The sequence below is a fragment of the Microtus oregoni genome, unplaced genomic scaffold (assembly GCF_018167655.1).
Source record: "Microtus oregoni isolate MIOR12 unplaced genomic scaffold, Mior012 000046F_ref0000063, whole genome shotgun sequence".
NCBI lineage: Eukaryota > Metazoa > Chordata > Mammalia > Rodentia > Cricetidae > Microtus > Microtus oregoni.
The window spans coordinates 2,702,626-2,727,823 of NW_024543220.1; the positions used below are offsets into that span (position 1 = coordinate 2,702,626).

The 25,198-nt window shown below is 39.0% G+C and overlaps 2 protein-coding genes across 2 annotated transcripts; both read right to left on the reverse strand.

Annotated features, from left to right (window-relative positions):
* Nucleotides 1–701: 701 nt before the first annotated feature.
* Prss58 (serine protease 58) lies at nt 702–5,317 on the reverse strand. Its single transcript, XM_041635121.1, has 5 exons — nt 5,275–5,317; nt 3,002–3,140; nt 2,549–2,805; nt 934–1,073; nt 702–851 (listed from the first exon to the last, which is right to left on the reverse strand). The coding sequence occupies exons 1-5, from the start codon at nt 5,315–5,317 to the stop codon at nt 702–704; spliced, it is 729 nt and encodes a 242-aa protein (XP_041491055.1).
* Nucleotides 5,318–14,100: 8,783 nt separating this feature from the next.
* Nucleotides 14,101–20,691, reverse strand: LOC121435430 (probable inactive serine protease 58). Its single transcript, XM_041634746.1, has 5 exons — nt 20,652–20,691; nt 19,736–19,904; nt 17,406–17,656; nt 14,702–14,847; nt 14,101–14,250 (listed from the first exon to the last, which is right to left on the reverse strand). The coding sequence occupies exons 1-5, from the start codon at nt 20,689–20,691 to the stop codon at nt 14,101–14,103; spliced, it is 756 nt and encodes a 251-aa protein (XP_041490680.1).
* Between the last annotated feature and the right edge of the window lie 4,507 nt (nt 20,692–25,198).

The following is a 25,198-nucleotide window of genomic DNA, read 5'->3' on the forward strand; positions in this document are numbered from 1 at the left end:
GAATCTCATGGCAATTGGAGAAGGGGCTGCTCCTGGTGCTTTGGCAGTTTTTGGGAATCTATTCCTCATGCTGGAGTGCCTTGTCCACCCTGAACACAGGAGGAAGTGCATGGTCTTACTCCAGCTTGAAGTGGCATGCTTTGCTACTGCCCATGGGAGACTTGCCCCTTTCTGAGCAGAAACAGAGGAGGGGCAGGAGAGGAAGGCGTGAGAATGGGAGGCGAGGATGGAGGGGAGGCTGCAGTCAGGATGAAGATAAATTTAAAAAACGAGTTGTGTGGATATGGGACCTAATGCAATACCTCTTGGCAGTCCGCATCGTTCAGTCCTTACTCGGATTGATTCCTCTATCTGCTCATTCGTTGTCAGAGCGATGTGTTTAACTTTCTGAAAACACATCTAATTTAGAAACACACCTAATTTAGTGCTAGTAGTTGAGAGTTTGAGGTCCCCAAATGATCATGAATTGACCCCCTTCAATAATTCTATTATCAGCTGGATTTAGAAATGACAAGTCTTGAGTTTCCCATTTTCAGTGATGGGGCTGTGTGTGGGAGTGGCTGATAAATCACCGAGTGTACAAAAGAAATAACTGGAGTGCCTATCACAGGCCAAAGAGCCCAGGTGTTTTAATTGTGAGATTGGATGTGTGTGGGCACAAGTTTTATCACAAGGTTCTGAATTCTTCCTGTTGAGTGAGCTCAGTTATTTTTTATGGTATCTTCAATCCAGGGCATGTAGTGAAAGATGCTAGCATAGATGCCAACATCAGCCCTCAGAACACAGCCGTCTGCATAGGACAGGATTCCATAAAGCACACCGTTGCAGACTGCTGGGGCAGCCGACACTTCCTGTCAGGAAAGAGAAAAAAGGGTCATCTTCCTGGCAGAAGGAATTAAGTAAAAAAAAAAAAAGGCATCAAGAATACATTACCTTACAGGGTAGCCTTCGTCCTGGCACGATGCCCACACAGATCATGTTTTCTTTGATGTCATAGGCTTTATAGGCATTACGGCACTCAGTGTTGGTGATCACAGAGATGTTCACAGTCTGCAGTGAGTCAGGATCCTTGGCTAGAAAAAGGAGAAAAGTCATGCTTGTCATGTGTTCTTCTAAGGACTAACATTTCCTTTTGCTTCCTCTACTTTCACTAAGCATGTAGATTATCAATTTCAAAACTTGTCAGAATGTCTATTCCATTTCCTTAGGAGGGTGGTTTGTATAAGTGAGACAGTCCTGCAACAAAATGAAGCAAATTGCTTTAAAATTTGTCTGGAAGTTTTGACATTTGGAGAGTGTCTTTTGTTATACAAGTTTTAGAACTTGAGTGATTTTAGAAATATAGAACCAAATTTCTAATTTGTCAGGTGGTAGAAATAATTATTTGGTAAGAAATAATAATAATACAATAATAATAATAACAACAACAATAATTCATCCAAGACACTAGTAAAGGAAAGGAAACCCAACCAGACTAAGTGGGATAGTAGGATTTAACACCATGCCTTCTGGTTGCTAATTTGTTTCTTTTACATCAAAGTCTCACAAGAATTGCCAATGAAACATGTCCATAACAAAGGGTTTGGAAGATGGATGGCTAAATGGGGGAGGGCAGGCACAGGGGAGTTGGAGAAGGGACTGGAAAGAAAGGAAGGAGGGGAACTTTGATTGGGATGTAAAATAAATTAGTTAATAATAAAACCAAACCAAAGCAAAACAAAATCCTAAAACAAACAAACAAAAGCCCAGAACAACAACAACAAAAGGAAGTGTTTCTAATCTGTCACGGAATGAGAACCATCTTGTTACATGTACTGCCAATCTGCAGGGGCTCTTCTTAGGGATTCTTAGGCAAAAGTTCTATAGTTTGGGATTTGATTTGAATACTTCTAAATCTTTATTTGAAAACATGACTCCAATTTGCAAAGTAAACACTAAGCTCCTTTGCTTTGCTTTCTAGTATAACAAAAATTTCACAGCCCCACCTTTCTTTTGAGAGTTAGTTCAGAAATGTTTACTTATGAGTTAGAACAAAATAAGGTACTTTTTTTTCTGTGGGGAAGTGTAACCCACAGTTATACCCAGTGAGTGAACCCAGATAATTATTTTCTGGTGTTGCTAAGAATATTCAAAATTTATTCTTCTAGGAATTTTTGTGTTCTCAGATTTCAAGAATTTGAACTCATTCATTGCTTGAGATGATCTGAAACCTTTTGATACAGTTATATTTTATTTTAGAGCAAAGAAGACTGAAGCTCTGAGACAAAAGTCATTTGTGTTACACATCAAGTTAGTCCTAGACATATAAATAAACTCTCATTGAAACCATTTCTTTCGTATTTATAAATAAATATTAATTTATAAGATATAAAGGTATAGTAGAGAAAAGGCTTGAAAGTCTCCCAGTGAGGAGGAGGAACAGGAAACAGAGACTTCAGAAGCTTGAAGAAAATCCTAAGAAATTAGAACTGCAGAAGCTCAGAGGAGAGCCCAGTCCTGAGACAATGCCAGCAAAGTCAGAAGCCATCACTTAAGGCCCGGAACTCACTGGTGTCACACAGATTGTAGGCCCAGGTAGAGACAGAACACATGGTATTCTCGGGGATGACGTATTGGGGAAGCTTGACCATTTTTATATAGTTCCTGGGTTCGATCAGTGTTTTCAGCTTGATTAACATGAGGTCATACGAAATAGAAGAGATGGAAAAGTATGGGTGATGGATCATTTTCTCGTAACCAGTCACCGTGACATTCCTTTCGGTAGTGTCTGCTGGGTTCGTGACTCCAAGAATCACTTGAAGATGCCTAGAATAATGGGGGTGTTCATAAAAGCACTTTATCAATATTTCCACAATCATATGGACCTTAACTAGCCTTCCCTGAAGAACATCCCCTGACTATCTTCCATGTCCCATTTATTGAGAGTAGTATGCAAGTAGCTGGGTCTAGATCTAACCTGAGACCTCATAGAGCAAAAGGGTCTGAGGTTCTGAGCACTCACGGTAAATTGCAGTGCGCAGCTGTGATCACCCAAAGAGGATGAATCAGGACTCCAGTGCAGGGCAAGTAATCAGACTTCAGGTAGACCAAGTAGGGGGGAGTGGCACCAGCTATATGGTCTGGATTATAGGCAGATGTACCTGGGAGGAGAGGAATGGGATTTTTCATTAATCACTGAGAAAACTCCTAGGAGAAAGAATTTCCAAACAACAATAACAGAGCCAAAAACTAGGGGAATTTATTTCACAAGCTTCAAGTTATTGTCCCCTCCTCTTCAGCACTTCACAACGTGAATCAATATTTTTAAGATGGCTTGTTTTTTTATTTTTCAGAAGAAAATGAAAAGTGATAGAAACGCCTACTTTATAAAATAGAAAGTATTTATCCTTTTAGTTGTAAATAAATATTCCTCAATTTGAGATGTGAGTCTCTTAGGCCTGTAAGAAATCTCAGTGGGTAGAACACCTGCTGAGCAAGCCTGGCAGTCTGAGTTTGATTCTCCCAGAAAGCACTCAAAGGTGGAAGGAGAGCACTTTCCCCACAGAGTAGTCTACGGACTTCCACAAATTTAGCACAGCACATGGGCCTCCTCCTTATTTTACATACAAAGTAATAAAGAAATGCCTTTTAAAATAATTACACAATCTCTTATTTTAAATAATTCAATGGAAACTGGTAGACTAGCTAAACACTATACCATTTTGACATTTTAGAGTGTTGCTAACATTTGACTGTACAAATGCCCCTTCCAGTCAGCTTGAATGCCAGCTGGTGGTGATATTTGGGGAAGCAGATCTCTAGGGAGCAAGCTCTGAGACGGATAACCTATCTCACTTCCTGTCCAGTCTCTGATCTGCCTAGGTGTGAGCAAGCAGCATCATATTTCTGCTGCCAGTTTAGAAGTTGCTCTTGCCCCCATTCCTTCTCCACTATAACAGTCCGTAACCTCAACTCATACATCAAATGAACCTTTTCTCGATTATGTGGCTTCTTGTCGGTTCTTTGATTGTAGCAATGAGAATGGTAACTAATACGAGGACTTTCACAAGTCATTCATCTCTTCCTACCATGAACAATGCCATTACCACGACAAGACTAATGCTTGCAGAGCCTGAGGACAACTAGGGAGTAATTACCTCTACCAGTGTCAAGCACTAGTATATGCCAGACTCTGCTTAGAAACTTGAGGAGCCTGGAAATAAAACTGACAGCCCAGCTCTCAAACATCTGAATTGGTAAACACATTAAAAAAATAATAAACCCAAGTAAATAAACTGGCATGCTAGATGGTCATTAAAGCCGCAGGGATCCAATTACTTCAGTGAAAGATGGAAAATCATCAGTAGTAGTTGTTTGGGGTATGTGTCAGCCCATGAAGCCTCATAAAAAACATTCAATGGTCAGGGTTGACCAAACAGGCAAAGAACAATGCCATGGAGACAGAGCGGTTAGATCATCAGATATGTGGGGCAAGAGAGTCCAGACAGAGGAAGCAGCTACAGCCAGATTAAGAGACCTAGGTCGTGCTTAAGGAATATCACTGAGGCCAATGTAGCTTACATGGTATGAGTTAAGGGTGGAAGTGGTGGTAGGGAGTGATATAGAAGGTGTAGTGTGTTCTGTGCAATGTTGGGATTATGCAGATTTGTATTCTAAATGAAGGTGGGACCACTTAACGATTTAAATAAGGCACTTATGACAGCTTCCTTGTAGAAACCTTTGAAGCAGAGCATGTAGAAATGAAGGGTCTATTGAATGGATAAACGGATGCTCCAGCCAAAAGATGTCGGTTTGGACGATCATGAACAATGGGTGTAGTGAGATGTGTTGACTTAAGGTATATTTAGAAAATAACATTGTCCCAACACAGTGAAAATGGCGTGTGAAGCTAAACCATGCCAGGAAATGTTCAGCTTTAAGTCTGTTGCTATATTCCTTAGTTGGGTTCCTTTCTTAATCTGGGCCTTTACTTTCTGGTTTTGCACCATGATATCTATCATGTTCCAGACAGGTCCAGAATCAACTCCTAATGCAGAATAGATCTCATGGAGGTGTGTCCCCATGCCTCCCCCATATCACATAAGCAATCAACTTGAAGGGCGGAAGGCAGGTGTCACAGGGAGTAAGTAAACTGGGTAGGGACAGTGGCAGTGCTGAGAGATAATCAGTCATCTATTAAATCTGAAAAGATGCCCTCAACATTTTTCTATCTTCCTTCCATGACTCCCCAAGGACCTCTCTTAAGAAAATAAACACAGATGTGCAGATACTCACCAAGCAGGGTGGAAAGAATGCAGAGGCAGGCAAGCTTGATCATGATGTTGAAAGCCTTTCTATGAGATGGAGTTTACCTAAGTATCCCTGTAAATCATAAAGAAGAAAGAAGATTAAATACAGATGATAAACCAATAGAGAGATCTAGGTGAGAAAAACAAATATCAATGAATTATTTCCATGACAGGTTTGGTATTCCCATCAAAGTAGAGAGTGGTGTCAGAGGGAAGGAACAATTCATTGTAAACTTGCTCTCTCATGCTGTCTAGATCTGAGTTCTGTCCCCCTTTGAAGAAGTTACTTAATTCCAGAGAGATGTTCACAATGTATCCACAGGCCTCTGCTCTTGAATTTGTGCAGGCAGGCTGCCCTCTGAGCTGTGTGCATGATACAGACCCCTCCTGTCTCTATGATGCCATCCCATTTGTGTGACGCTGGTGTTGACATTAACCCCTCCACAGGGCACTCAGTGTGTCTTTGAAGCAATTTAGTCATCATGATACTTTTAATTCTTGTATTTCTAAACAACCAACCATCATTTTAAACCATACACATATCACTAGGACTGGAAAATATTGTGTTTGTTGGGGATACATACTTTTAAGTTTTCCATTTCTGCCTTCAAGGCGTTCCCAAGCAGGAAGAAGTGATAGGCAGTGAAGCAAATGGGTACTAACAGAGGTATTCAGAGTTAGAAGGAGCTGGTGTGTGGTGTAGACTAGGTAAGAATATTTGTAAAACACTTCTCCTAAAAGATCTATATCCAAATAAATGTAAGGAAATATTAAAATTTAACAATAAACAAGCAACCAGACTTGAATGTGGGTCTAAAATCTGAGAAGATGATGACCTTGTTGAATGCTCTCCTTGGATTGCTAAAATAAATATACCACAATTTGGGTGGCTTGGGTAACGAACATTAGTTTTCTTCTAGATGTGGAGCTTGGAACTCAGTTCTCCAATTACTGACAAATTTCCTGATGATTGCTCTCCCTCATGGCTGAGGGATGGCTACCTTCTTTTGAAGTTTCACTCGGCCTTCATCCTATGTGTGTATGTACAGTAAGGGAGAGGGGAGAACCGATCATTTTTCTTATAAGAATCTAATACTTAGAGAGTCCCCAAAACCATGGAATAGAAATGGCTGATAAACAATCTTGAAATATGCAACATTCTTAGCCCTGGGAGAAATGTAAATTAAAACCACTTTGGGATTTCATTTTATCCTAGTCAAAATGGTCAAGATATAAAACAAATGATAATACATGCTAGTAAGAATGTTGGGGGAGGGGAACACTTACTTATTTCTGGTGAAAGTGCAAACTGGTACAGTCACTGTGGAAATCAGTGTGGAGGTTTCTCGGGAAGCTGAGAATTAATCTGCCTCAAGATCCAGATATACCTCTCTTGGGCATATACCCAAAGGACTTTATGTCCTACAACAGAGATACTTGCTCATCTAAGTGCATTGCTGTTCTAGTTATCGTAGCCAGAAATTTGAAGGAATGTAAGCATCCATTAAGCAATGAATAGATTATGAAAATGTGGCACATTTATTCAATGGAACATTATTCCACTGAATGAATCATGAAATTTTTGGGTGAAGCTAGGAAAAAAAAAAACATTCTGAGTAAGGTAATCCAGACCCTAAAAGAAATATATTGTGTGTTTTCTTTTATAAGCAGATATTAGTTTTTAAGCTTTGTATAAAGGTGTTTTAATCTGAATAATGATGGAGATTAGTAGCTAGAAATGTCTGGAGAGTTCCCAAGGAAGTAGATGTAGAATATAGTGTTATAATGAGAGAAAGAAAACTAGAATAAGGAGGAAAAGTTGGGATGGAAGGGCAGGGTAAAGAAGCAAAGACAACTAACAACTAAAGCCTTTGGCAAAACCAATAGAAACCCCCTAAAACATATGCATATATTAAAGTAATCTAAGTAGAATCACCATATAATGGAGGACATTAATGTCCTAATTAGATATGGCACCAAGTAAAGGCTTCAGTTTCAGAACAGCTTACTTTGTGTTGAGTCATGTTGAGTCATTGTCCAAAGGGGTCCCATAGACCTTTTCAAACATTGCAGGCTATTGTTAAGGCTATTGGTTACTTTCCACATGCTAGTAACAAAGATCATTGCTGAAAATACTACTTATTTATGTAAAATCAAAATGGGGCAATTGAACTGGTGCACAAGCAGAAGCTTCATCTATACTGACTAGAATTCTACTAGAGGAGAAAAGTAGTCATTAATATCACTGAGCTGCAAATCCTGTACTCTGCAACAGAGCCCTGTTTGTAAGACGTACTGGTGCAATAGTGCAAAAATATTATGGGAGTAATCAGCCATTTTTAAGGGGATTTAAGGCCCACTCTATGAGATGAAACCCATACCTGACACCACTAAAGTGGCTAGGAACCTGAGACTAAATAGTTTCTGGACATTAAGGGAAAACCTACTACTATTACTGTCCTAAAGGGATATAGTAATAACTTTAGTAATGACTTCTGATTGCATATTGTTACACACACAGATCAGTGCATCACTTAATCCTCACCAGAGAAGCTTATTCTTGCAGCAGATAGTCATTAAGACAGAAACCACAATGGAAAATGTTAAGAAAGTGAGACACTTTGGAGCACACAGTCCTATATGGGATGTCTTTATCAAATCCTTCCCCACAAGGCTCAGGGAACTATGTGGAAGAGGATGTGGAAAGAGGGGAAGAACAAGAGGTAGTGGATGACTCCGAAAGAGCAGCATCTTCCAGACCCACAGGGTCAATGTGCTATAAACTCACTGAGACTGACAGCATGCATAAGATTCATTCATGTTTAAACCAGACTAAATACCAGCACTCAAAATCCCACCCCTAACCAGGAAGTTATTTTCAACTGATACCTTCCGGGAAAGGAAAAATCTCTCTCTCTCTCTCTCTCTCTCTCTCTCTCTCTCTCTCTCTCCCTCCCTCCCTCCCCCTCCCTCCCTCTCTCTCTCTCTCTCTCTCTCTCTCTCTCTCTCTCTCTTTCTCTCTCTCTTTTTGCCAATGAAATGCCAAAGGTTTATTAACCACACTCCAGAGCAAGCCCCATGCCCTGGACTAACTGGACAGCACAAACTCACAAAAGGGACTCATGATTTTTTTTCTGGGTATTTTGTTTCATTTGGATTTTTCTCCTTCCTCTGTTGTCTCCTTTAACCCTGATTCCATAGAGACAAAATAAGGTGATGGTGGAGTTCCGAGAGTTTAGAAGTTCACTCAGAAACTAAGTATTACTCTACCATATGTGTAACTAATCACATTCCTTGCTTTTTAACTAGTGAATTGAAAATATTTACACAATGATAGCTGTATATCTGTAATTGCTAACCTTGGAAGCAGCCACGATGTCCATCAATAGGTAAATGAATAAACAAAGTGTAGTACATTCCTATTCAGAAATATCTAGTTCAATGATTTTAGAAACAGATAGCAAACCACGAAAATCGTAGAGCAAGTGTAATCTCTAAGGGAAATGCATGTTTCTGAAAAGAGTTTATTTTGTATAATCCCATTAGATGATGATCTGGAAAGTTTGGATGGAGAGCTGTGTGGAGAGGTATAATACAGAAAATTCTTAGGCCAGTGAATTTCTTTCTGTATGACACTGGAATGATAAATACGCTACTAAACACTTGTCATAGTTTGTAGATCTGCATAGTACAAAGTGAGGCCTAGCTAGAGGACATCCATTGTCCTATTCTGGTCTTCCAATGCATGCACATGTTTGCATACACCCACACACTCACTTGCATGCATAGCACATATATACAGACATACAGACATGTTCACAAACACATACACACACAGACACACAGGCAACACACACACACTCACACACACACACACTATCCTGCAAAGATGTGAGTCTCTGAAACAATACGTATGTTTGTGAAAGTATAATCAAGCACTGTAAGGGGATTGTTAAGGAATAGCTGGGACATGAGTAGGAATAAGACAGTGAAGGCTCTCTTGCACAAGTCTTTAAAATACGCTTTAGAGCTGCATCAGTATTCATCATCTGGGGGAAGAGGAACTGAGGCCCTTCGATACCTGACAAAAATCTATTGACTCTTGTAGCATATAGATTTTAAGTTCTATGTCCTGCTCTCTATGGCCCTCTTCCCTTGAACATGAGCAGTCTTTCTGACTGGCATCTAATAGAACACCTCAGAAGTGATGGGGCACAGCCACATAATGATATTAATGCATTAAGACAGATAGTAAACTCTGTGTGGAGAATAGCCACATGATGATTATGATGTTAATGCATAAGGACAGATTCTATGCTGTGCAAGTTTTGCAAACACCCACAGGTGAGTCTCCATGCTGGTTTGATGCAGTCCAGTGTTGTGATGCTATGGTGAGGAGGTCCAGCTGTTGCCGACCTCTCTAAGAACTTGCATCAGTGTTCAACCAGCAGCAAGCAGAAAACCAGAGCCCAGTGAAGTATAAGAACAGAAGATAGATTTTTCTGGGAGATTGATTAATTGATGGATAACTGCTTTTTCTGAAGGTTTTTTTTTTTGTTTTTTGTTTTTCAGAAACTGAGGAATGAACCTTGCTCAGTTGTGCCTAAACTGAACTCATGGGAAACAGAGGTCATAACATGCTGTTTTAGGCTTTAAATCTGTGTTAAGGATTTGTATACGTCAATGGAAAATAACACAAATATATACCATGTGCTGATGTTTTGTTAGATTTTTGTTATTTAGTTGTAAAAGAGATGAAATTTTGACCTCCCAGGACACAGCCTACAGGAAAGACATGTATTGAGATTTACCACCAGGTGTGATACCACGATGTGGGGGTTAAGTAAGGCAGAGACTCAAAAAGCAGTGTCTCTGAGAGGAAGAGCTGCACTCCACAGGGAAATTTTATGACCACAAGGATGGTTAGCAGTAAGAAAAATGGGGAGAAATCTCTGGAAAGATGAACCAGGGCTTAGAAGAATTCCAATAATGAAAGAAAAGGACTAACAGAGAGGAGATTTTCACAAAACAAAATAAATCCAGAAGTTCTAAATAAGAAAGAAGGTCAAGGAAGCATGGGCTTGGTGTCCAAAGTTTGAGTGAGATTAGTCTAGTTTGAGTAAGGGCAGAAGAAACTAAGAGGAGACAGAACAGATGCCAAAATACAATGGCATAGGAGTAAAATTCTTTTGCTCTATAGCCCAGTGGAAGGAACTATAACTATGGTAAGTTATGCTATAATGAAATTCAACTAGAAGAGTTCAATAGTTTCTGATACATGGGGACTATATTGTTTGAGGAAGTTGAAGTTATCCTAATTTAATCATTGCTCATTTTGTACAAGTATTCGACTATAGTATTCTACTTCACAAATATGTTCAATATTATGTCTCAATAAACATAAGAAATAAATTCAAGTCAGTAAAGGAGATATAGAAAAATAAATTAACTCAAAAAAATGTCAGGGAGAATCCACATCACAGTCTGAAAGACCATCTGTACATAGAAGGACCCTTTCTCTAGTATAATGGAAAGGATGGAAAACAAAAGGCTTAAAAATGTAGATATGGCTCTGAGTTTGGTGGTGTCAGTGTGTTCCAAAATGGAAGTCCTTACACTACCAAATCAGAGGCCATTTGATGAGAATAAGCATTAAAAGTTACTTTAATAGCTCTCTTTGAAATAAAAAATATTTCTTTGTGTCTTGATAAAATGTATGCAAGACCTACAGAAAAGTGATTGCTGAACTTTCCAAAAGGCGGAATGGTCTTCAGGGTTCGTGCTTCACAGAAGAAGCTGCCAGACATTCTGCAGGACACAGAAGAAAGCAACTGATGAACTTTGCCAGTAGAAGGCAGAACAGATCTTCAAATTTCCTGCTTCATGGAAAAGTCTGCCAGATATTATGGGCCTGCAGGCTCAACATGGATGCCCCAATGTTACAAACGAACGTTGGGTGGCTGTCCAGGCAGCAAGATGTTTCTGTCAATTCTAGAGTTTTGGAAGGTGCTTACAATGTACTTCTTGTTTACTTAGGTAATACTGTATCTTTATGGGGTCTTTGATGGAGCTGAAGATAGTTATAGTTTTCCTTAGTTATGATTAAAGATAAATTAGATATAAAATTTTAGACTCATTATAAATATTGTAACTTTAATTCTTGCTTGATGCCTGTTTTGTATATGTAATTTTACTATGATAAAGTTAAAACCCTCCTCTTTATTTAGATAGAAAATGGTAGATGATGTGGAATTCCCTTCTGTATGCTGTGAATATGTTTTATTACTATTGGTTAATAAAGAAGCTGTTTTGGTCTATGGCAGGGCAGAATAAAGGCAGGCAGGAAATGAATATATATATGGAATATTTATGTATGTTTAGCCCATCATGTTGATGAGACTGTAGCTGGATATAGATATATATATAGAGAGAGGGAGGGAGGGAGAGAGAAAGTAGGTGGAGTCAGGAAGATACCATGTAGCTGCCAAAGGAGAAAAACACTGGAACCTTACCAATAGTCCATAACCTTGTAGTAATACATAGACTTAAAGAAATGGGTTAATTTAAGATGCTAGCTAGGAATGTGCCTAAGCTATTGGCCAAACAGAGTTGTAATTAATATAATTTCTGTGTGATTATTAGGGTCTGGGAGGCTGATAAATGAACATGCAGTCTCTGTTTACAGAATAATTGCATATTTTCCCCTTTCCCTTTTCTTTTCTCTAAACCTTCCCATATGTCTCTACTTGTTCACTTTCACATTCATGACCTCTTTTGTTAACTAATTATCATCTGTCTATCTATCTATCTATTTATCTATCTATCTATCATCTATCTATCTATCTATCTATCTAATCTGTGTATTTCTAAATACACAGATTCAACCTGGTCAGTTTGTATATTACTTGTATATATTTTTTTCAATAAGAAAATCATAACCAAACAAAATGTATAGATGTCCAGTCCCATTGGATATATCTATAATTCCCACACCTAAGATTCAGGAACCATTGATGTAGATGGGGAAGAAAGATTGTAAGCACAAGATAGTGAGTCTCCTTCGAGAGCTAGAATCTCCAACTATAGTCTCACCAACACGATGAGCTAAACCTGACATTTGCTGGTTACTCCCAAGATAAAAACACCACCATTTCACTGTTGGGAATATCTTGCTTGGTTTGTCATTATAGTGGTTCTTAAACTTTAGGGCAGAACTGCTGATTGCTTTTCTCCTTTGGTAGCTTGCATCACCTTTTCTGATACTATGAGAGTTAGTTCTCCATGAGGAAGCTTATAGATTTGTTCTAGATTGATTTTTCCTGGTCCTGTGTCAGGTGTGTGTATTGTTTTCAGTAATAGGACCTTTCCTTCAGGTTCTGGGAGGGAATGACAATAGCTTATGCTATTTAAAGAGTCTTTAATCCCCATCCCCAATCTCAACTGATAGCTAAAAAGGGCATTTCCCTTGACTGACACTGGGACTTTTGTTAGTGTATGACTTTTGGGGGAAGCATTATCACTACATGTGGTATAACTCCATTTAACATACATACACACATACACACACACACACACCTGCATTTAAAGTGAGTTTATAAGATAATTTTTCCTTATGTTTTTATCAAACACCTTTAATGTTTTTAACTTTTCTTCATCCCTCTTCTTCTGTATTATCTTCTCTCTGTCTTAGGTTTTTCCTTCATAGCACCTATATCCTACTCTGCCTTCTTTATCCTTTCCTATTCCCATACCTATGGCCCCCTTATACTTTTTATGTTAGCCATAACTAAAAGGGAATATCCAACACTTGTCTTTCTGGATTTGAGTTACACCACTCAATATATTTTCCATTCCATCCATTTACCTGTAAATTCCATTGTCTTAGTTACTGTTCTATTGCTGTGAAAAGATACCATGACCACAGGAGCTCTTATAAAACAAAACATTTCATTGGGTTGGCTTCCTGTTTCAGAGGTTTAGTCCTTTAGCATCATGGTACAACATGGCAGCATGTAGGCAGACATGGTGCTGGAGAGGTAGCTGAGAATTTTGTATCTGGTTCGACAGGAAGAGAGACACATATACTGGCCCTGGCTTTAGGATTTGAAACCACAAAGCCCACTATCAGTGGCACACTTCCTCCAACAAGGTCACATCTCCTCCAACAAGGCCAGACCTCCTAATAGTTCCACTTGCTAGTGACCAAGCATTCAAGTCTATGAGCTTACGTGGGCAATTCCTCTTTAAATCACTGCATCCATCACCTCATTTTTCACAGCTGGAGAATTCTGCTGTGTCTGTACTATATTTTCATTATCTGATAATGACATTATTATCATTGTAGGACACTTATTTTTAAAAGACATGATTTTGTTCAAGTCTAATGAGTGTGTGTGTGTGGGGGGGTCTCATTTAAGACAAAAAAAAGAGCTTCTATGACTGAGGTTGAGGGCTGTGTAAATCTTTTGGTATAACATATTTAGAATGCAGTTTGACAACATGACCATTTAGCAAACAAGACAAAACTAAAGAAGAACAACAAGAAAACCAACAGTAGGTTCCCCTAACATCTTCCACTTCATAGTCATACCTTTCCCTTAGCACACTCAGAATCTACTAAGAAACTGGTGATTGGTCATTTTGTATAAATAAATAGTTTGTTGCTAAATTTTTCTTTACTAAAAGTTTAAATTATGAAAAAAAAGTAGGAGTCCTAAGTTTCCATTGTCATTTATTGGATGCTTTGGATTTTGAAGACAGTTATTAATTCATTGCAGAGACTGCATTATTTTACACTGAGTGGTATGGCTTCTCAGTTGGAATGCATTGTTTTCAAGATCCATCTTGCATAAGGATGAATTTCAGTGAAGAAGCCCTCACTTCCCTTGGTTATGCCTGCTTTCCCCCAGGACAAAATTCCGTGAAGCCTCCCACTGCAGATGGCTGGAGCAGCTGAGACTTCCTGACAGAAAGAGATGACAAGATATCAATGTCACGTTGTTGTCATGGATCAAGAGTAAATTCTAAGACATGGCATATAGCGGTAGCAAAATCTGGAGGAATGAATTTATTTTATGAAGGGGTGACAAATTTTGCTTCGATCTGCTCTATTCTTTCCCTTCGCAGTTCAAGTTTTATCTAACCAGAGTGCAAATAAGAGAAAGGACAAATGCTCTGTCATAGATCTCTTCTACTCTAAGAAAGGACAAATGGTCTACCTTAGATCTTTTCTACTCTAAGATGGAGAGGGGAATGAAATACATCGCAGACTGAGCAGTCATGGAGAGGGATTTTAGCTTTCTGCCCTTTACCTGTGGAAAGTCTTATTAATATTTGATGTTTCATTTCCCAACCCTATCTCTCTCCTCTAACAGACCCTGTAGTATCTTTCTGCATGGATAAAGGAGAGATACCTTAATTGAAGTTATAATATTAGGTGAACGCCCTATGCACATGATGTTCATCCTTGTTTCTTGTTTCTGTTTTTGGAGAATGTGCCAGCATTCAGTCTGGGAGAGAGAATACTGATTTGTCCATGTCAGGATGTCAGGATCACTGACTGTGGGAAAGAAAAGACAGATGAGACTTAGCGATGTTCTTTTGACAAGTGACCTTGTGACCAGCCCTTAGTTTGAGAATCAATTAATCTGAGAATATCCAATGTAGATAGCTATTGACACTCCAATCCTTCCTATAGTTCTTAATGGAAAATATCCATGGTGAAGAAATACATCCCAAAGTCTCTTATCTGTCCACCACTAGATGTATAGTTCTAGCTACTGTGCTTAATCCACAATTTTTTGAAGTGACTGTATGGAGATTATGAATGTCCACAAAGAAAAAGAAGCAAAACCCTTGGACTTCAAAATTCCTGCTACAACCTTTTTTGGGCATCTGTTTCTTCATCTTTACAATTTATCACATTAAACAAATGTATATAAAATTACTCTTTCATGCTTTATTTATTTGTTAGTTTATTCATTGTGAGTGTATGTAGGGTGTGCTTATGCCATGGCAAGCCTGTGAAGGTCAAAAGAAAATTTGTGGGATTCAGTTCTTTGCTTCTACTATGTAGGTTCTGGGGACTGAATGGAGGGCATCAGTTTTGGGGGCAAGTGCCATTACCTAAAAGGCCATTTTACCAATCCCTAAGACCAGGGCTATAATGCTGGTTATCATGAGACTGTGGATAGTCTCACACAGTGGTAACTACTTGTGTATGTATCTAAACATATATGAACACAGAATGTTTAGGTAGAATACTATCATTAGGAACTTCTAAGCTGTAAATGGAACTTTATGTGGTTGCTATTCTATGTCTCTCCTCATTGTCTGAAACAACATTATGTAGTTCCTGGCCATAAATTGATCATTTCTAAATGGCTATTTCCATATATATGTATCTATATAGAAATACACACACACATTCCCCACCCCCTGTGCGGTCATATTGTTCTTCTCCATCATAGAAAATGCTACTATACTGTAAACATCTGGGTACAGGGCTTTAACTAGTAAAGAGTAGTAAGAAAGAAAGACATCAATAGTTTATCAAGCTAGTATGGTGGTTTCTAAAGAGCTGATGGTGTAGTTAGTAAAGTGGTGCTCTGTGGAGGAAATCAAAACATGTCAAGTCAGGAGAGAGAGAGAGAGAGAGAGAGAGAGAGAGAGAGAGAGAAGAAGAAGAAGAAGAAGAAGAAGAAGAAGAAGAAGAAGAAGAAGAAGAAAAAGGAGGAGGAGGAAGGGAGGGAGGGAGGGAGGGAGGGAGAGAGAGAGAGAGGTTATATTCAGCTTTATGTATTTGTATTTTCAGGAAAAATTCACTTAACGAACTTATGTGAAAGTAACTTAAGTTAATTGAAATAAAGATTTCCTCATAGATATTGGGACCTTTGTAGGAGAGGTCTTCTAGAGAAAGTATGTTGTGATTATTTTAATATACAGAGCTGACACAATGAAATCTTTATGTAGTGTAGTCTGCTTTATTTCAAATGGTACCTAACAAATTATTTTTGTAAAGTGTGATGAAATTACTTCAAGTAAAGCTTAAGAAGTCAATGTCAAAACCCACATAAAATATTTTTTGTTCATTTTTTTTAAGAAAGCATAAACACTTAGAATCCTAGTCAGTTTGTTTCTAAACTAAAGTACAAAGTTTCAAAATTCTGAGGAAATCAGTTTCTATAGTTTATTTGTTGTAAGAAAACATATTTGGAACGTTCTCATTTTGTTTTCATGGTGTAGATACCAGAAGGTGGGTTTAAATCTGACAAAGCAACTTTGAGAAAATCTGAAATAAACATAACATACAAGCAGCCACTGTGTAGCCAACAAGGACTAAAGAACATGAAAAAGCCATATTTGAGGTGAATTTTATGCAGATGTCAGTACACTCTGTTCTTCCCAAGTCAAGCTCGTAAGCCAGAGGGATGTGTACTTACACTATAGGATGTGATTATTTTCCCATAACGTGTGTCAGGCTAGAGATGTAACAACGAGTATGCTGTAATAATTAGTCTATGAGCCACCCAAGTCTACACCCCCAAGTGAGGAACTTTCACTTTTGACACAAGTTATGAAAACTATCCTCTGTAAGGAACCAGCACTGGCTAGAGGGCAGATGGTTCCTTCCACCATTTCTTCGTCATCCAGGGCCCAATGGAAAAAAAATGTGTCCTTATGTTTCTGGACACAGCTTGGGTTCTCTGTGGTAGAGAGCTGAAAGCATTCTGCATTCCCTCACCTATCACAAAAGCATTGCTTTTTTTGACTTCCCTTCTAAGGAGTCATGGTAGGCTTTCAGCAGTCCTCACTGAGAAGCCCACCCTCCACCTTCAGTACCATCTTTATCAATGACGACTCCACATTCTAAGTCATTTGCATTCGGTTTGCTAGCCTCAGTTCTCTAATATTTTAGAGACAGATCAGTTGCAGCCCACCCTATTTGCTGCTGTCAGAGTAGCTGCCCCATATATTTATCTGTTACTTCCTGGGAGTACAAAGTCTTGATGGTAATCACTACAGGATCAAGAACTTTATATTTCCTTTTTCTATCAAGTATCTTCAACCACATCTTTTCCCAGCCCCGGCCTCCTCAAGATGAAGTCAAACACTCACAGTTTTTGTAGCTATTCCAGGTCCATGTTGGTATAAAGCAGGTTTCATTAAATATCATGGGTTCCATAGCTATGGCTATAGTTCCCACATGAGTGTTTATAGTAGCCGGATAAGAGAGTTTTATCAGCATCAGATCATTTTTCCGGGTATTTGGGTCATAATTAGGATGGACTACCGTCAATGAGTAACTGTATATCTGCTCTCTCTCATTTTTGATGTTAGGTTGATAAACTCCGAGTCGGATTTTAGCTCTTGGGGAAAAAGAAAAAGAAAGCAGACGGATGGAAGAGAAAAGTCACATAATGTCAGGAGTCACTTTATCCAATCAACTTAGTTTTGCTTTTCATCTGAAGTTCATTAAAACGAACTAATGTTGTGTATAAAAGAATAGTTTACAGGATTGCTATATAATCAATATGCATATGGAATGACCAACATGGGATCCCAATATCTACAGTATACTCAATAGCTCCTACTCTAATTATAATCTGAACTAGAGAAGTCACCACATTTGACTTAAAGTTCCAGAGTTTACTCCATATTTGCTCAGGCAGGTGTTTTGAACCTTTACTACTGATTCTAACATCCCTAATCTATTCAATACTCTTCTCAGGACTACATATTTATTTTTTTTTCATGTGTTTTCTACCTTGATCCTAGAGTCTCAAATTTCAGTGTGTAGTTTTGTAGAGATAACAAGTCATCATTCCATGTTTTATTCTCTAGGCAAATTCAGATGCCTCTGTCACAAGGAGGCTAGTCATGCAACATATCAAAAGAGGCATTCCCTTCCAAGAGAAGCTCACAGTTCACAGTGATAGTCTAATTAGGAACGCCAGTTCCAGCATCATGCGAATTGCTTGTTTTCTGTGTTATCTGTCCTAATGCAGAAGCAAGCCTTAAAGCTCTGTTGATTCAAACTTGTCTTGAATAACCAGATGGCTAATAGTGATAAGTTTGAAATGGAGCTGAAGCTCCGAGTCAAGACTCCCTCATTCAACATTCTTTTCTAAAAATTTAAACATGTTCTTTTATTTTATGGGAATGAAGTGCTTTGCCCTTGTTGTGTGTGTGTGAACTGCATATGTGAAAGTGTTGGTGGAGGCCAGAGAGGACATCAAATCTCCTTGGAATGTTGAGGTACAGATGGTTGTGAGCCACGAGGTGATGAGTGATGTGGGTGCCGGGAATCAAGTCAGGTCATCTTGCAAGAGCAGTAAGTGCCATTAACTGTTGAGCTATCTCTCCATTCTCTCAGTGGATTCTTGACACCCTACAATATTGAGATTCTCAGAAAGAAAAAAGCAATGTTCTTCCTCATATGGGGATCCTCTCTTGTACTGCATTCATGCATGCGTGTAAACAGATGTACACCTAATTATAAGATGACATTTAGAGAGAATAGGAAGGAGTAGCAAGTGATGGAGGAAGAATGAAATGACAGGAGTTGTAAAAGAGAATATTTTTTCCCCTTCTGATTCCGACATGACTTTTCTTTTGTTGAGAGTAAGTGCATAAAGATGTAATTGATAATGAAGTCATAAAGCCCTATGTGAAGCTGCATGACTTTAGCATGACCATTCTAAATGAAGCTCAAAGAGACATGTGGAGTTTGGAACTGGGTAGTGTTTGCTTGAGTGACTTTGTTCATCTAGCTGTGTTATGTTTTTACTTGTGATTACACTGCAATGAAATGATTAAAAAATAGATTTTTAAGAGATTCTTTATTTTATACAGAGCTTCCTCGCTTTCTTTTGTTTTACTTTCAGGATGTGATCTCTGCCTCCAACTTCATCCTTGTGATCCCTTCCCTTACCCCATACACTCAGCCAACACTGCTTCTTCAGCATGCTTAAACCCTTATACCTTTGTTACATTAGAGCGATTGAATATTGTTCTTTTGCCCTGGAATATTTCTAGGCTTTATTCATTTAGTTGACTTGTGCTTTCCTGTTGGCTCTGTATCTTCAGAGGCCTAACATGACCAACTTATACATCATTCCCACTCTCCACACCTTGTTGTCCTGTTTTGTTCTTTACTTTGATCACTTCTATTCTTGTATCAGAATGTAACCTCTATAAAGAAAACTTATTTCTATTTTGCTACCTCAATGGTTATATTAAACAATATAGCAAATGATTGGTGAACGTTTATAGATGAATATTTGAGAAAAGTCTTCTAGTTGATTTCTTTACTGAGTTGCATAAAAATGGAAAAATTTTCAATCTTTCTTGGATTATCTTTCCATGAAAAGCATGGAAGTTTGCTTTCCAGACCAACTCCCATAGCCTAGATACTTCCCAGATCTCACGATTGAGGAGCCACTTACGGTAAGGAGCAATGAGCAGCAGTGAGCACCCACTGAGGGTCAATGAGAGTCCCCACACAAGGCTCTGGACTAGACTGCAGATAGACCATGTAAGGAACGTTGAAATCAACTGGCAACTGTTCTTCTAAGTCCTGAATGTTTCCCAAAATAGCTTCTGGAGAATGAGGGATTAAGGGAAGGAACATAAACAAAAAGTTTAGTAAGTTTTCTCTAACCAAAGTTTTTCAAAGTTATCAAGGCTTTTATTTTTGACATTTAAATATTTCACACAAAATAACATGTCATACAAGATATACATGTTAGGAAAGTAATTATTTTTATTGAGATGAAGTTATATCAAAGTTATCTAATACTAAAAGATGGGCTCATCTGATGCTGATCAGAAATTCTGACAGCACTGTGTATTAGGAAAGTGAACAAACTCAATAAGTACTTTAAATATTAGGTCTTAACATTAACTTTTGTCAGTAAGTGGGGCATAATTAAGGACTTTTTGACTTTGGTAGTGAAAAAAGCATGGAAACTCAAATTTTATTACTTATTAACCCAGCTCTTCTCCCGAAACCACATATTTCCTAACATCTGAGGTGGAAAAAGAAATGGTAGTTATGTGTGTGGGGGGGGTATCATGTGTTCAAGTGCCTATTGAGGAGTTCCTAGGGATGCTTTCACAAAGCCTTGGCAGACAGGGAACTTAACATGCTCCCAGACATCCAAGGGACCCACAGAGTACATTGGTAGGAAAATATGTGGAATAAGAGTCTTTCCTTCGTTTTCCTCAGCAACTAATTTTATCTTTAAGATGATTCCCCATTTTACACTCTATCTCACAAGCTATAGGTAGTTACTGTATCTGGTAACCACTGGAACACTTCCCTGGATTTCACCCTAGGTAGAAACCAGACTTCAAACTTACCTGCTGCACCCAAGAGAGTAAGGATGAAAAAAATCTTCATGGCAAGCTATGATCTCACCAGCGCAGACTACGTGGCCACACAGTAAATTGTCCCAAATTGGACACCTGGGACCTTGATCCAAGTGGCTGAAGGAGAAACACTTGCAGCAAGAGGAAAAGGCAAAGGCCTAACAGAAATCTTCAAACTGTTTTCTCAAGATCTGATCTATCAAGGTGTGTGGGAGTCACCAGGATCTGACTATGATGTGGGTAGAGAGAAAGGAGAAGACCAAGACAGGACCTTAGTGCTTCCTGTTTGATACTAAAGCCCTCCCTAGTCAGCAGATGTACCTGCTGACCTCTTCCCTCCCCTCTTTGTGACATGGCTGTTCTTTGTTGTCTTCCTCACCCCTTGCTTGTGACTTTAAGTCTGCCTCCCTGGGCACCTCTGCCTCTGCAGAGTCACCCTGGCGTCTCCAGAGGCTCTCAGAACATTGATGCATAAAAGTACATCATCAACACCCTTTTTACTTCTCCCCTCATTTTTTTTTTTTTTGTGCTGAGGAGCCTATAGTTCTCATGGAAGTTAGTGGCAAAATCAGGACTCAGAATGAATTCTTCAGATTCCCCTTGATAAGACTAAGCTTTTCCTGAGATCTGAACTCTTAGCAGAAAGCATTGGCTATGAGATCCTCTCTCTGTTCTGTGGCTGGGGAACGAGTTAACACAGAGTACCATGTTCATGAGACGTGGGTCAGGCCTTCTGGCCACTTTGTTTTCTGACTCTGTATGACTTTGCTCTTTCACAGTAGATCCTTAAGCTTATAAATACTCACTAGGCCAGACATTTTCAGACATTCGAATCTCTTATTTTTCATCATAAGTAATGAGGAAAGACAGAAGTTTGTTTTCTTATAATTAGCTATCCTTAAACATATTCTATTCAGGTAACTGGGAATTTCCTGTTGATTGTGAAATAGCCCTGACTCTGAATTTCCTCATCAAAAAAAAAATTGCTTAATCATCTTAAACACAATAAAGGTTTGGGGCAAAAACTACCCTGCTGACATTGGAACTGTAAATGATGGAGATTTCCTTCCCTTTTCACTTTTTGTTATTTTGTCCTCTGAGTTTGTTTTTTTTTTTTCTGAATGAACCATGTTATTTTTTACCAGAAAATTTGACATCATAATTTCCTGGTTGCCACCCACCACCAAGATAGGTAACAAATGGTAAGGGTTTAACTCTACTTTTAATTAATTAATTAATTAATTTTTAATTGAAAAAATTTCCACCTCCTCCCCGCCTCCCACTTCCCCCCACTCCTCTCCCCCTCACCCCACTTCTGTCCCTTTCCCTCTCCAGTCCAAAGAGCAGTCAGGTTTCCCTGCCCTGTGGGAAGTCCAAGGTCCTCCCCTCTCCAACCAGGTCTAGGAAGATGAGCATCCAAACAGGCTAGGCTCCCACAAAGTCAGTACATGCAGTAGTATCAAAACCCAGTGCCATTGTCCTTGGCTTCTCATAAGCCCTCATTGTCCACCATGTTCAGAGAGTCTGGTTTTATCCCATGCTTTTTCAGTCACAGTCCATCTGGCCTTGGTGAGCTCCCAATAGATCAGGCCCAATGTCTAAGTGGGTGTGTGAATCAGTCTCAGTCTTGACTTCCTTGCTCATGTTCTCCCTCCTTCTGCTCCTCATTTAGACCTTGGGAGCTCAGTTCACTGCTCCAATGTGGGTCTCTGTCTCTATCCCCATCCATCACAAGATGAAGGTTCTATGGTGATATGCACGATATTCATCAGTATGGCTATAGGATAGGGCCATTTCAGGTTCCCTATCCTCAGCTGCCCAAGGAACTAGCTGGGGACATCTCCCTAGACACCTGGGAGCCCCTCTAGAGTCAGGTCTCTTGCCAACCGAAAGATGGCTCCCTTAATTAAGAAATATACTTCCCTGCTCCCATATCCACCCTTCCGTTATCCCAACAATCCCATTCCCCCAAGCTCCCCCCATCCTCCCCTTCTCACTTTTCTCTCCCCATTTTCCCTTACTCCCATCCCACCCCACCCCAAGTTCCCAATTTATGCCTGGCAATCTTGTCTACTTCCAATATCCAGGAAAATAACTATGTTTTTCTTTGGGTTCACCTTCTTATTTAGCTTCTCTAGGATCACAAATTATAGGTTCAATGTCCTTTATTTATGGCTAGAAACCAATTATGAATGAGTACATCCCATGTTCATCTTTTTGGGTCTGGGATACCTAACTCAGGATAGTGTTTTCTATTTCCATCCATTTGCATGCAAAATTCAAGATGCCATTGTTTTTTACTGCTGAGTAGTACTCTAATATGTATATATTCCACACTTTCTTCATCTGTTCTTCCATTGAAGGGCATCTAGGTTGTTTCCAAGTTCTGGCTATTACAAATAATGCTGTTATGAGCATAGTTGAACAAATGCTTTTATAATATGATAGGGCATCTCTTGTGTATATTCCCAAGATTGGTATTGCTGGGTACTGGGGTAGGTTGATCCCGAATTTCCTGAGAAACCGCCATACTGCTTTCCAAAGTGATTGCACAAGTTTGCATTCCCACCAGCAATGGATGAGTGTACCCCTTTCTCCACAACCTCTCCAGCAAAGGCTATCATTGGTGTTTTTGATTTTAGCCATTCTGACAGGTGTAAGATGGTATCTCAAAGTTGTTTAGATTTGCATTTCCCTGATTGCTAAGGAGGTTGAGCATGACCTTAAGTGTCTTTTGGCCATTTGAACTTCTTCTGTTAAGAATTCTCTGTTCAGTTCAGTGCCCCATTTTTTAATTGGGTTAATTAGCATTTTAATGTCTAGTTTCTTGAGTTCTTTATATATTTTGGAGATCAGACCTTTGTCAGTTGCGGGGTTGGTGAAGATCTTCTCCCAGTCAGCAAGTTGCTTTTTTGTCTTAGTGACAATGTCCTTTGCTTTATAGAAGCTTCTCAGTTTCAGAAGGTCCCATTTATTCAATGTTGCCCTTAATGTCTGTGCTGCTGGGGTTATACGTGGGAAGCGATCTCCTGTGCCCATATGTTGTAGAGTACTTCCCACTTTCTCTTCTATCAGGTTCAGTGTGTTCAGATTGATATTGAGGTCTTTGATCCATTTGGACTTAAGTTCTGGGCATGGTGATAGATATGGGTCTATTTTCATTCTTCTACAGGTTGACATCCAGTTATGCCAGAACCATTTGTTGAAGATGCTTTCTTTCTTCCATTGTATACTTTTAGCTCCTTTATCGAAAATCGGGTGTTCATAGGATTGTGGGTTAAAATCCAGGTCTTCTATTCGATTTCATTGGTCAAATTCTCTGTTTTTATGCCAATACCAAGCTGTTTTCAATACTGAGGCTCTGTAATAGAGTTTGAAGTCAAGGATGGTGATGCCTCCAGAAGTTCCTTTATTGTATAGGATTGTTTTGGCTATCCTGGGTTTTTTGTTTTTCCATATAAAGTTGAGTATTGCTCTCTCAAGATCTGTGAAGATTTTGATGGGAACTTGATGGAGATTGCTTTGAATCTATAGATTGCATTTGGTAGAATTGCCATTTTTACTATGCTGATCCTCCCAATCCAAGAGCAAGGGAGATTCTTCCATTTTCTGGTATCCTCTTCAATTTCTTTCTTCAAAGACTTAAAGTTCTTGTCAAATACATCTTTCACTTCCTTGGTTAGAGTGACCCCAAGATATTTTATGCTATTTGTGGCTATGGTGAAAGGTGATGTGATGCTTCTCTGACTTCCCTCTCTGCTTCCTTATCCTTTGTGTATAGGAGGGCAACTGATTTTTTGGAGTTGATCTTGTATCCTGCCACGTTACTAAAGGTGTTTATCAGCTGTAGGAGTTCTCTGGTGGAGTTTTTGGGGTCGCTTATGTACACTATCATATCATCTGCAAATAACGAAAGTTTAACTTCTTCCTTTCCTATTCGAATCCCCTTGATCCCCTTATGTTGTCTTATTGCTATTGCTAGAACTTTAAGCACTATATTGCGGAGGTATGGAGAGAGTAGACAGCCTTGTAGTGTTTCTGATTTTAGTGGGATGGCTTTGTGTTTCTCTCTGTTTAATTTGATGTTAGCTGGCAGCTTGCTGTAAATAGCTTTTATTATATTTAGGTATGACCCTTGTATCCCTAATCTCTCCAAGACCATTATCATAAAGGGGTGTTGAATTTTGTCAAATGCTTTTTCAGCATCTAATAAAATGATCATATGGTTTTTTTCTTTCAGTTTATTTATACGATGGATTACATTGATAGATTTTCGTATGTTGAACCAGCCCTGCCTCTCTGGGATGAAGCCTACTTGATCATAATGGATAATTTTTCTAATGTGTCCTTGGATACGGTTTGCCAGTATTTTATTGAAGATTTTTGCGTCGATGTTCATGAGTGAGATTGGCCTCTAATTCTCTTTCTTGGTTGAGTCTTTGTGCGGTTTTGGTATCAGGGTAACTGTAGCTTCATAAAAGGAATTTGGCAATGACTCTTCTGTTTCAATATTGTGAAATACATTAAGGAGTATAGGT